General features: G+C 51.2%; 1 protein-coding gene across 2 annotated transcripts; it reads left to right on the forward strand.

The window, feature by feature from the left end:
* The first annotated feature begins 1,141 nt into the window (after positions 1 to 1,141).
* Positions 1,142 to 7,878, forward strand: GTF2A1 (general transcription factor IIA subunit 1). Of its 2 annotated transcripts, none has more exons than XM_069951109.1 (9): positions 1,142 to 1,292; positions 4,274 to 4,375; positions 4,493 to 4,688; positions 4,890 to 4,960; positions 5,069 to 5,144; positions 5,543 to 5,676; positions 5,759 to 6,073; positions 6,157 to 6,246; positions 6,539 to 7,878. In XM_069951109.1, the coding sequence occupies exons 1-9, from the start codon at positions 1,263 to 1,265 to the stop codon at positions 6,644 to 6,646; spliced, it is 1,122 nt and encodes a 373-aa protein (XP_069807210.1). In that variant the 5' UTR covers positions 1,142 to 1,262; the 3' UTR covers positions 6,647 to 7,878. The 2 variants fall into 2 exon arrangements, with proteins under 2 accessions (XP_069807210.1, XP_069807211.1); XM_069951110.1 differs by having other exon boundaries at positions 1,143 to 1,292; positions 4,493 to 4,673.
* The last annotated feature ends 5,164 nt before the right edge of the window (positions 7,879 to 13,042 follow it).

Below are 13,042 nucleotides of genomic sequence, written 5' to 3' on the forward strand. Positions count from 1 at the left end.
CTCTATAGAGAAACATGGCCTGTCAGATGGATCCAGATGTCTATAGAGAAACATGGCCGGTCAGATGGATCCAGATCTCTATAGGGAAACATGGCAGGTCAGATGGATCCAGATCTCTGTGGAGAAACACGGCCGGTCAGATGGATCCAGATCTCTATAGAGAAACATGGCCGGTCAGATGGATCCAGATCTCTATAGAGAAACATGGCCGGTCAGATGGATCCAGATCTCTATAGAGAAACATGGCCGGTCAGATGGATCCAGATCTCTATAGAGACACATGGCCGGTCAGATGGATCCAGATCTCTATAGAGAAACATGGTCGGTCAGATGGATCCAGATCTCTATAGAGAAACATGGCCGGTCAGATGGATCCAGATCTCTATAGAGAAACATGGTCGGTCAGATGGATCCAGATCTCTATAGAGGAACATGGCCGGTCAGATGGATCCAGATCTCTATAGAGACACATGGCCGGTCAGATGGATCCAGATCTCTATAGAGACACATGGCCGGTCAGATGGATCCAGATCTCTATAGAGGAACATGGCCGGTCAGATGGATCCAGATCTCTATAGAGAAACATGGCCGGTCAGATGGATCCAGATCTCTATAGAGAAACATGGCCGGTCAGAGGGATCCAGATCTCTATAGAGAAACATGGCCGGTCAGATGGATCCAGATCTATATAGAGAAACATGGTCGGTCAGATGGGGGGGGGGGGGGGGAGATTGTTTCAGGTCGGGTGGATCCCGTGGTCTCTGACCTCACACACTCTATATATGACGTCATCAGTGGGAGCATGGACCGTACCACCTCACCTCTATGGGTAGAGTGCCAGCCTTTGTGGTCAGCCTCTTGCTCCCCTCCCCCACAGACATAGAGAAGTAAACAGCCCCTCCCCCGGCGCCGCGGATGAGGAGGGGTCACTCCACACATTGTTGTCACACAGCCGGCTGCAGCAGAACTACAGGTCCCAGCGCCCCCCACAGCCGGGGCCCCGCACTCGCACCGCCCTGCGCCGAGGTCTTTCCGCTCTAGCACCTCAGGGGTTAACAGGCGCCGCTCCCCTCACGCCCGAGGACTACGCTTCCCGGCAGCCTCCGCGTTGCCCCGCCCCCGGTGACGCGCTCTTCTCGCGAGGATAGCCGCCCCCCCAGTGACCTGCTGGCTGCGTCTCGCGCTCGGTGTCCGTATATAAAGGAGAAGCAGCCGCCGAGAGAGGAGGCAGCACCGGGGGCGGGGAGCGCGCACTGCGGGACATGGCGACCGCGGCCAACGCCAACCCCGTGGTAAGAGCCCGGACCCCCGAGTGACTGCGGGTAACCGGGGCTCTCAGCCGGGACACAGCCCGGGGCCCGAGGATTGGGGCGGCACGGCGGGTGTTCTGGTGCTCCCGCCATTCTTCTGGGGTCCCGGGTACCGAGGGGGAGATGAGGGGAAACAAGGGGCCACAGAAGGGAAACAAGGGGCCACAGCCGTGAGGAGAAACAAGGGGCCACAGAAGGGAAACGAGGGGCCACAGAAGGGAAACAAGGGGCCACAGCCGTGAGGAGAAACTAGGGGCCACAGAAGGGAAACAAGGGGCCACAGCCGTGAGGAGAAACAAGGGGCCACAGAAGGGAAACAAGGGGCCACAGCCGTGAGGACAAACGGGGGAAACAAGGGGCCACAGCCGTGAGGACAAACGGGGGAAACAAGGGGCCACAGCCGTGAGGACAAACGGGGGAAACAAGGGGCCACAGCCGTGAGGACAAACGGGGGAAACAAGGGGCCACAGCCGTGAGGACAAACGGGGGAAACAAGGGGCCACAGCCGTGAGGAGAAACTAGGGGCCACAGAAGGGAAACAAGGGGCCACAGAAGGGAAACAAGGGGCCACAGCCGTGAGGAGAAACAAGGGGCCACAGAAGGGAAACAAGGGGCCACAGAAGGGAAACAAGGGGCCACAGCCGTGAGGAGAAACAAGGGGCCATAGAAGGGAAATGAGGGGCCACAGAAGGGAAATGAGGGGCCACAGAAGGGAAACGAGGGGCCACAGCCGTGAGGAGAAACAAGGGGCCACAGCCGTGAGGAGAAACAAGGGGCCACAGAAGGGAAACAAGGGGCCACAGCCATGAGGAGAAACGGGGGAAACAAGGGGCCACAGCCGTGAGGAGAAACGGGGGAAACAAGGGGCCACAGCCGTGAGGAGAAACGGGGGAAACAAGGGGCCACAGCCGTGAGGAGAAACGGGGGAAACAAGGGGCCACAGCTGTTAGGGGTGACAGTCTTGGGCTTTGGTTTTAGTGTCGACCCCTCTTACTCTTTTATCAGGCCCCCTGTTCTCGGGGTGTAGGGCTCAGTGTCTGTCCCCCCCTCCCCCAGTCTAGGGGCGTAGGGTTCAGCTTCCCCCCAGTCTCGGGGCATAGGGTTCAGCTTCCCCCCAGTCTCGGGGCGTAGGGTTCAGCGTCCCCCCACCAGTCTCGAGGTGTAGGGCTCAGCGTCCCCCCAGTCTAGGGGCGTAGGGTTCAGCTTCCCCCCAGTCTCGGGGCATAGGGTTCAGCGTCCCCCCAGTCTAGGGGCGTAGGGCTCAGCGTCCCCCCACCAGTCTCGAGGTGTAGGGCTCAGCGTCCCCCCAGTCTACGGGCGTAGGGCTCAGCGTCCCCCCAGTCTAGGGGCGTAGGGTTCAGCGTCCCCCCACCAGTCTCGAGGTGTAGGGCTCAGCGTCCCCCCAGTCTAGGGGCGTAGGGTTCAGCGTCCCCCCAGTCTAGGGGCGTAGGGTTCAGCGTCCCCCCAGTCTCGGGATGTAGGGCTCAGCGTCCCCCTCCCCCCCCCCCCCCCAGTCTCGGGGCGTAGGGCTCTGCCCCCCCCCCCCACACACACACACACACAGTCTCGGGGCGTAGGGCTCAGCGTCCCCCTCCCCCCCGGGTGCTGTGTATAATGTGACGGTCCGCACTGGAGTGTAATAAGCAGCACACACTGTAACGTTGTCTCCGTCGTCCTGATACATTGTGTCTCCCCGGCCGCCTCTATATACACAGAGCTGAGCCGGGGGAGGGGGAGCCGGTGATGTCATTGCCCCTCCCCCCTGTATATATAGAGCACTCTCAGTCCCCGGAGTGCAGAGCTCTGTGTACGCCAAGCCGGATAGAGCGTCAGCTCCGGGAGAGACCAGGGCAGATACAGGACCCTATAGCTGCTGTGGGGGGAGCTGCATGAGTCCAGCTGCTGCAGAACCTCTTTGTTGGAATAGCTATGGTTTAAGTCGCTGTGTTTTGGATCAGACCTTAACTCTATTGATTAGAGGTGGTCTCCTGTCACCATGTTTTACTTACCTCTATGATCTGTCCCTTTAAGCTGACTGTGTTATCTGTGCTTTATAAAGTCCCTGGCTGTTGTTACAGGGATTATTAGTGTCTAATATGTCTCTAACACCATAGGAGTGGGGCCTAGGGGAGCGTTCACACTGTGAGGACCCCCGGATACAGCCTCTATGTAATCATGTGGTGTCTGGGGTATAGAATGGCACAGTCACCTTAGTGATACCGTGACTGGTGGGCTGAGTGTGACATATACCCCATGGTGACTGCACTGACACATTGTAACAACACCATGCATTGTGCTGTGAGCAGAACCAGGTCACAGCTCGTCTCCTGGTCACCAGAGGGGAAAACACTGTCAGATCTGTAACTTAATTCTATTTAAAAAAAAATCTCCAGCCTTCCAGTACTTATCAGCTGCTGCATGTCCTACAAGAAGTGGTGTATTCTCTCCAGTCTGATACAGTGCTCTCTGCTGCCACCTCTGTCCATGTCAGGAACTGTCCAGAGCAGGAGAGGTTTTCTATGGGGATTTGCTGCTGCTCTGGACAGTTCCTGACATGGACAGAGGTGGCAGCAGAGATCACTGTGTCAGACTGAAGAGAATACACCACTTCCTGCAGGACATACAGCTGCTGATAAGTGCTGGAAAACTGCAGGTTTTTATACAAAAGTACCCCAGTTGATTTGATGATTTCCTCTGGGGTATCCCTTCACCCCTTTGGTCTCCAGCAGATCATAAGCTGATAAAAGAGAACAATAGTAGTATTTGGTGGGACAGTTTGGAGGTGTAGACACCCCCCCTGTCATGTTACTGGTGTGATTTGGGCCCCTGCAGCATGAAGGGTCCTGGTATGGGCAGCAGCCATCTTGGGTTGAGGTGCAGTTACCTTCCTGTTACGCTTGGTGTCATGGCCGCCGGCCCTGACTATTTTTCTGGTATCTGACTGTGTCTGTTTTGTTGTGCAGCCTAAACTGTACCGCTCGGTGATCGAGGACGTGATCAATGATGTGCGGGAGCTGTTCCTGGACGAGGGGGTGGACGAGCAGGTGCTGGTGGAGCTCAAGACGGTGAGCCCCCCTCCATCCCCACAACTGTGCCCTGATTCCCCCCCCTCCTCTGTCCTCTTATCTCCTCCCCACTCTTCCTCTGTGTGCCACCATGCTGACTGTCTCCTTCTCTTCCAGCTATGGGAGAACAAACTGATGCAGTCGAAGGCTGTGGACGGATTCCACTCGGAGGAGCAGCAGCTTCTCCTCCAGTCCCAGCAGCACCAGCAGCACCACCACCATGTACAGGCGCAGCAGCAGCCGACTGCCACTCACCAAGCACCCACACAGCAGGTCCTCATCCCGGCCGCACACCAAGGTCTGGTGCAGCACTGTGAGCAGGGGATGCTGGGAATGGGGGTGACTACCAGTGTGGCCACCATCATAGTGCCCACCCACTGAGAGGCCCATGTTATGTTGGGATGGCAGATTGATGATTGAGGTGCTGCCCTCCCCTGTCTCTTCTGTATATGGGGGGGGGGGGCACCTCTATCTCCTGTGCATCACATTCACTGTCCTTCTCCTCTGGTTTCAGGGTCTCAGCAGCAAGTCCTGATCCCGAGCAATGATTCCAAGCTGATCCAGCACATGGCACCACAAGGAATGGTACACTGCGGCAATGGGGGTGGGGGGCTCGGTCTCTGGCATGTGACAGGGGGCTGGTGGGTTGCCATATGTTGCTTCCTACAATCCACCTCTTGTCTTCTCTTACAGAGTGCAGCGGCCACTGCGGCTACCCTGGCCCTTCCCGCAGGGGTCACACCTGTCCAGCAGCTCATCACCAACTCGGGTAGGTAGAGAGCAGGCGGAGGGGGGCACAGGCCTGTCTTATAGGACTGTTTTTACCAATCATTATGCATGATGGGAGAAGTAGTTTTGCAGCAACTTGCAGCTCACAGGTTGGGGGACACTGCTTTAGGGTATAGTTTAGGGGGTACTGGGGAGCCGTGTACCCCTTTTACCATTTAAGATTAAGATTAGTATTATAAGCGGCATGTAGCTAAATCTTCGGTTAGATTTAGCCTCTTCTTCCCCCCTTTAGGTGTCATGTTGCACTGTGGCTAATTTACAGGGATTCTTGAGGAGCCCTCCTCTCTTTTGCAGTGTGAGGGCTAACTGCAGTTTTGGGGTTGCGCTTCGGGGGTCTGGCAGCTGCTGCCATATTGACGTCCATTACTCTCCCCACAGGTCAGCTCCTTCAGGTGGTCAGAGCGGCCAATGGCGCCCAGTATATCATCCAGCCACAGCAGCCCATGGTCCTACAGCAGCAGGTAATCCCCCAGATGCAGCCTGGAGGGGTTCAGGCTCCCGTCATCCAGCAGGTGAGTAGTGGTCCCTCTGTGATGGTGGGCATGGGGGAGCCACTATATGATGACACCATGGTGACTGGCCCATTTCTTTCAGGTTTTGGCCCCTCTGCCTGGTGGCCTTTCGCAGCAGACCGGCGTCATCATACAACCTCAGCAGATCCTGTTCACAGGCAACAAGTCCCAAGTCATCCCAACCACTGTCGCAGCTCCTCAAGCGCCAGCGCAGGGGCAACTCTCTGTGACTAACGCTCAGCAGGCGCAGCAGGGGCAACAGCAAGCGCCTCTTGTTCTGCAGGTGGACGGTGCTGGGGACACTTCCTCTGAGGAGGATGAAGACGAGGATGAAGATTATGATGACGAAGAAGAGGAGGACAAGGAGAAGGACGGCGAGGATGGCCAAGTGGAGGAGGTAGAGACTGAGCCGCCAGGGCATGCTGGGGGTTGTAGTTTCCCAGAGTCATGTCTAGTAACTTTCTCCTCTTCTGGCTGCAGGAGCCACTGAACAGTGAGGATGACGTGAGCGACGAGGAGGGGCAGGAGCTGTTTGATACCGAGAATGTTGTTGTTTGCCAGTACGATAAGGTAGGAAGTCTCCATGACGCCAACGGGTGACCTGTCACTACATGTGTATGTTCTGCTGCAGGGGGCACACAAGGCCTGTGCCGTCTATACCTGAGGGTGCAGCTACCTCATGTTACCACCAGATGGCAGAAGTGTCCTGTAGATCTAAGATTTATGGGCATCCATATACTGTCAAACGGAGCAAAACTACAACTCCGAGCATGCTCTGACAGCTGTTACAGACCCCAGCTTTTCATCCTGTTCACCTTTCTGGCTCCCTATATAATGTCTCCAATCTCTCCCCCTTTTTCAGATCCACAGGAGTAAAAACAAGTGGAAGTTTCATCTTAAAGATGGAATCATGAACCTGAACGGCCGTGACTTTGTTTTCTCCAAAGCCATTGGTGACGCTGAGTGGTGAGCCCCTCCCCCGGCCCCGCCCAGGGATTGTAGGGGGGGTGAGTGACTTTAAGAGGAAAAAAATAACAAAAATGGGATAAAAAAAACTGGTAAATTTTTAAAGTGCACCTGAAGGATGGGAATCGCCCCCTTCCCCAGCACCAAGAGACTAATGCTGCATCTCCCTGTGGGACTGGAATGTCACATGACTGATCACATGGCAGAGGAGTGACAGCGGCTGGCGGCGGACCGCCATCTGCAGCCCTTGTTTTATGGTTTTATCCTCCCCCTTCCATATTATACAAGTTTAATCCTCTGGAAAGTTTTACTTCTAAAGATTGTACCAAGTGTTTTTATCTGTGGGGGGCACTGGCACCTCTGCCCTCTTAGGTACCCGATGCTGACTCCTGCTTTAATGGCCTCCCTCTGCGCCATGGTGTAATGCCCTCTCTTCCTCCTCTCCGGCTTCATTCACCTGCTCCATGATGTCCACCCGGTCAGGGCTCTCGCTGTTGGACATTGTTGATCACCCGCTCCCAGGTCCTAAAGGTGGCTGCTTCAGCGCTGGCTGCCTTACTCCTGTAGTGCATTACTACCCTCAGGCGCGGTGCCAGCTATGGTGATAAATGGGGGGCTGCATATTTGTACTGCCTTGTGTCTAGTGCCTAAAATCACGCAAGCAAGATGCTGACTTTCAGTTAGAAGTGGAGCCCCCTCCTGGCTGCTTGAGGGTTTGCAGCGCTCTATTTCTTTGTGTTTTTGTATGGGGATTGTGTCTGTGTTGGCCTCTTCTATGGGTTCCTGGTGGGAGATCTGAGCTCAGGGCCTTCCCTCGAGTATTCTTGCTGCCTTACACAGCACAAAGACTGGAGCTCTGGTACGTGGCCACCCCCTCCGGGATGGTGGCCCCTTTATGTGGCATTGGGGAGCGATTTTTGATAAATGTGAACCCCTATGTAGGGGCTGCTCCGGGGGAGGGCCTGGTCTTTGTTTTATATGGGGGGTTTTGAGCTACTGTCACCTGCTGTTGTACATAGAGTTGTGTGGAGGGGGTAAAGCTATTTATTATGTCTGTCTGTATTATGCTGTACAATGGCAGCAGCACCAGGTCGCTTCTTTCTCTCTCGGTTTTTGTCTTACTGAATTTTAACGCCACGCTTTAGACTCTTCATTAGAAATCTGATTTGATTCAATTACATTTTAATATTTTACCTTTGCAGAAACCTTTAATTAAAAGTTATTTTAAAAATGTGACCTTTTTGTTTTCTGTGTGATGTGAAGACAAGCGGTGACCTCCGGAGGCTGACCTCTGACCCTCAGAGACCCATCCAGCCGCCCCCACCCCAATGCCGTGACTCGCTCTGCATAAATTCTGTTGAACTTCTGTTGACTCCATAATAGAGGAACCTGCACAGGGGTTATGATGTCGCCAAATGACATGTGACCTAAATTCCATGATGACTGATCCTGAGTAATAGTCATGTTATGGGAGACAAAATTAAGCAAGCGATGGGGCATCTTTGTAGTGGCCCCAGGTTACACCATGGCCTTGTACCAATGTGGGGTTGTACAGTTTTACAGTGGTACTGTTATATTGCAGGACAGGCTGCATCCTGTGAGATGTGATAATGGATACACTGTTGCCGCATTTGGGGTCGCTGTCCTGTTCTGCTTTCGTAGTGCGCTGTCCTGTATGTTGCTGTGTAGACTTTTAGTTTGTATTCTGCTTTATACTCTTCTCCTCAGTCAATGCATCTACATCTTTACTTGGGTTGTATTATGTTTTTATATATTTGGTGCTAGTATCTGGATGTGATCTCAGCAGGTGCATTGAGGGTTCACCTGCTCTTTATCTCCCCGGTTTGATGGTGCTGACCGATCCTCAGGTTTTGGTTATACATGTGCGGATAACCTCGCGTGTTGTTCATATTGCTGCGCTCTTCCCATTAAGGTCAGTTCCGGGGTGGAGAACCCACAATGGATGGGGCAGAATGTGGTGGAGACTTATGGGGGTGGCACAGTGTCAGGTCGGGGGGTATTAAGTCATGATGTATAGTTTGGCGCTGAGAAGCGCCCCCTTCAGCCTCTCTTCAGTGACTGTAACGTTGTTCAGACCCAGCTGTTGTCGTGCTTGGTGAGTTCCTCTTCATCACTGAGCGCTCACTCTGTCCTTGCGGTGTTTGATAATTAGCCGTATCCTTGAAGTTGAGCCAGATGAGCGGCTGTAGGGCTGGGGCCTGGCTCTCCTGGCCTCTGTGCACCTCGGGGCCCCAGTGTTGAGGACCCTTGGCTCTTTCTTCTGTTCTTGTGCAGACAATGTGGCGGTTATATTTAGCAGCTCTCCACCATGAGGCACATAATCGCCATATAGCGACATTCCCTGGTTAACTCCTTCAGCATTAGACAGACTCCTTTTGTCTTCCAGGTGAATGGCCTCCTATGTGTCCACCTATTGGGGGGGTTGAAATTTGTTCCCATGTAAGGGTGGGTTCATACTGAAGAATTCTTGCGGATAATGTCTGCGGAATTCCGCAGTATGTCCGCGCGCCTTTCCGCCGGCTCCATAGACACCATTCTGTGGGCCGGCGTATTCCACTATCCGCCTAAAGTAGTGACATGTCGATGGAATTCCGCAGAGTTTATCCGTGAGAATTCCTTAGTGTGAACCTACCCTTATGCAGAGATTCGCTTTCATCGCTGTCTTCTACACTGAGCTTTCGGGTTTACATGAACATATACGTTAATCTCTTGCGGCCATCGCTGGCGGTAAAGAGGTTAAACAGACCTGGCCAGCTCCTTGATCCATTGAGCACTGGAGATCACGCCCGTCTCCCACTATGACGTCACTGGGACGCTTGCACCTCACTCACCCATAACACTGGCAGGTTTTATCATAACACGTCCTGCATGTGAACCAAAACCTGCGCCATCGCACTTCGTGACGCACGAGATGCTGCCTGTCAGGATGAGTTTCCTTTATTTCCGATACAGTTACCTCAATCAGCTCAGTATTCGCCATATTTATTATTCCTGAGCTCAGTCCTGAAATCCTCTGCGCAGGACTCAGCAATGCGTGGCCAGTAACAATGGAGATGATGTAACTGAAGTAATCTAATGTATGTGCAGTCAACCCACCAGCAGAATAGTGAATGCAGCTCTTAAGGGTATGTGCAGACTATGGAATTCATTCCCTAGTGTGCACATACTCTAATACAGGATGTAACTTAGGGTTAGTACAGGATCTGTAATGTATGTACACAGTGACCCCACCAGCAGAATAGTGAGTTCAGCTCTGGAGTATAATACAGGATGTAACTCAGGATCTGTAATGTATGTACACAGTGACCCCACCAGCAGAATAGTGAGTGCAGCTCTGGAGTATAATACAGGATGTAACTCAGGATCAGTAATGTATGTACACAGTGACCCCACCAGCACAATAGTGAGTGCAGCTCTCTCAGGACCATTAAAGGGGTACTCCGGTGGTGCTGATAAAAAAAAAAATCAATCATAAACTTACCATCACTCCTGAGTAGTTCTCAGTTTGAATTTCCCACTGTTTGCAGGTCCCTGAAGCTCCAGTTGGTGTCTTCATTTTTTCTTCACTTCCTCGTTTGGGGTTTCCCATGATGCACTTTGTCTCCTGTGATGTCTAACTGACTCTGTAAAACTGTTAGATGGCTTACAGCTTGTTCAGTCAATCAAAGCTGAGCAACCTGAGTCATGTGACAAAGGGAGGTTGGCCTAACAGGGCTTAGACCTGCCTCCCTCTTAATGTCATTGTCACCAAATGGCTGCCACAGAAAAGCCTGGGGACTACAGTCATTAGGTAATAATGAGTTTTCTTCACTTCCTGGTGGGAGGGAGGGACAGATAGGTGATTGAAGCATATTACAGTTATATAACTTTTTAATGTGTTTTAATTACTGGGAAAATGCTTTTCTCTGGAGTACCCCTTTAAGGCTAGATTCACACCAGCCCCTGACCCTCTGGCACATACCTAAAACGGAACCTAGCGGATCTTTCTCCCCATTCAATAAATATTGTTCCTTTTTTTGGGATGGCCATTACATTTTTTTTATTTTTTTTTTAATCCTGCCACAAGAAACAGATGGATTTTGAATGGAAACTGCGCTTCCTTTTTTTAAATTTACATTATAGTCAGCGAAGGTGATTATGTTCCCATCCATTTGCAAGTTATCAGTCGCCATAAGTTCTGTTTCATCGAGCATGCGCAGAAGTGAGAAACTAGGAATAAATATAAACTGATATGTAAACGAATGGACAGAAGTCAGGCGTTAAAGGGGTAGTCCACCCAAAAAATTTTTCTTTCAAATCAACTGGTGCCATGAAGTGCCAGAGATTTGTAATTCACTTCTATTAAAAAATCTTAAGTCTTCCAGTACTTATCAGCTGCTGTGTGTCCAGCAGGAAGTGGTGTTTTCTTTCCTGTCTGACAAAGTGCTCTCTGTTGCCTCCTTTGTCCATGTCAGGAACTGTCCAGAGCAGTAGCAAATCCCCATAGAAAACCTCTCCTGCTCTCCAGACTAGAAATAATACAACTTCCTGTTGGGCATACAGCAGCTGATAAGTACTGGAAGGCTTGAGATTTTTTAATAGAAGTAAATTACAAATCTCTGGCACTTCATGGCAGCAGTTGATTTGAAAGAAAAAAAATTTGGGTGAACTACCCCTTTAAGTCAAAATGCAAACGGACCGCTAAAAACCCCCCTGATAATTGTGCAACCAGTTTGTTCCTGATCATTTGATATGAACGGATCTGTTCATGAATGAGAAAAACACTGAAGTGAACCCAACCTAATGTGCAAGTGGGGAAAATAAGTTTTTGATACACTGCTGATTCTGCAAGATTTCCCACTCACACAGAATGGAGCGGGGTGCAATATCTCTGGTCGGTAACTTCACCTGTGAGAGACAGAATCTACAGAACCTTCCAGATAATCACATCGTAGGATTTATAAAGAATTATTCACCATTTTATTACATGAAATAAGGATTTGATCACCGACCGCCCAGCATAAATTATGCCTCTCACAGAGCTGTCAGTGTCTCTTTAAGAAGCTCCTCCTTCTCTGCCCTCATTACCTGGATTACCTGCGACTGTTTCATCTTGTTACCTGTATAATAATCACTTGACCACACACTCATCACTCTCCACCATGGCCAAGACCAAAGAGCTGTGTAAGGAAATCAGGACAACATTGTAGACCTGCACAAGGCTGGGATGGGTTACAGGACAACAGGCAGCAGCTTGGTGAGAAGGCAACAACTGTTGGCGCAATTATTAGAGAATGGAAGAAACACATGATGACTGTCAATCTTCCTCAGTCTCGGGCTCCACGCATGATCTCACCTCATGGAGTAAGGATGATTCTGCAAAAGGTTGGGAGGACCTGGTCACTGACCTAACAAGAGCTGGGACCACAACCTTATAGATTACTGCTACACACTACACCATCATGAATTATAATTCTACAGGAGACACAAGTTCCCCCTGCTCACACCAGCACATGTCCAGGCCTCGGTGGTGTTACCAGTGACCATCTGGATGATCCAGAGGAGACTTGGGAGAAGGTCATGTGGTCAGATGCGACCAAAATACTTTATGATATTAACTCCATTCGCCGGAGGAAGAAGGAGGATGAGTACAACTTCAAGAACACAGTCACCACTGTGGGGCGGGGGGAGTATCGCACAGCCAGGACAACTAAGGAGCGGCTCCGTAAGAAGCATTTCATGGTTCTGGAGCGACCGCCAGTCTCCACACCTCAACACAACAGAAAATCTTTGGAGGGAGCTGAAACTTAATGTTGTGCATCGACATCCCCGAAACCTGGAAGATGTGTATGGAGGAGGGGGACACAATCCCTGCTGCAGGGTCTGCAAACCTCTTTAAGAACTTCTGGAAATGTCCAACCTCTGTAACTGCAAACAAAGGTTTCTGCTCTAAATACCAAACGTTCTATTTGAGTGGAATACCCCTGTAATATGTTGCTGTCCATGGTGAGACTAACCTCTTCCATATTATTCAGTCTCCTTCCTACAGTTCTAAGCTGCTGCTTTCTGCTAAAGAGACAAAAATCTGTGTGTGAGCTTTTCTCTCCGTCTCCCCCCTCTCTTCTGCGATGGCTGATGTAAACAAGTACCTGGCAGGCTGTATCTGCAACATTGTAGCTTCTTTTTTTTTTTTTTTGTAAATCAAGGTTTATTGAGAGACCAATATCATACAACTGAATAAATAACAGTGCGCGAGAGGTCAAGGCAGATAATCTCACGTTATCACAAGAATTTGGCAATATATACTGCAAAGTCAGGGGACCCAAGGAGAAAGACACAGTATCTCACCCAATGCACTTCTATAGCTTAACAAAATAAAAGAAAATGATCATCTTATGTA

Source organism: Dendropsophus ebraccatus, chromosome 13 (genome assembly GCF_027789765.1).
Source record: "Dendropsophus ebraccatus isolate aDenEbr1 chromosome 13, aDenEbr1.pat, whole genome shotgun sequence".
In the NCBI taxonomy this organism is placed as follows: Eukaryota; Metazoa; Chordata; class Amphibia; order Anura; family Hylidae; genus Dendropsophus; species Dendropsophus ebraccatus.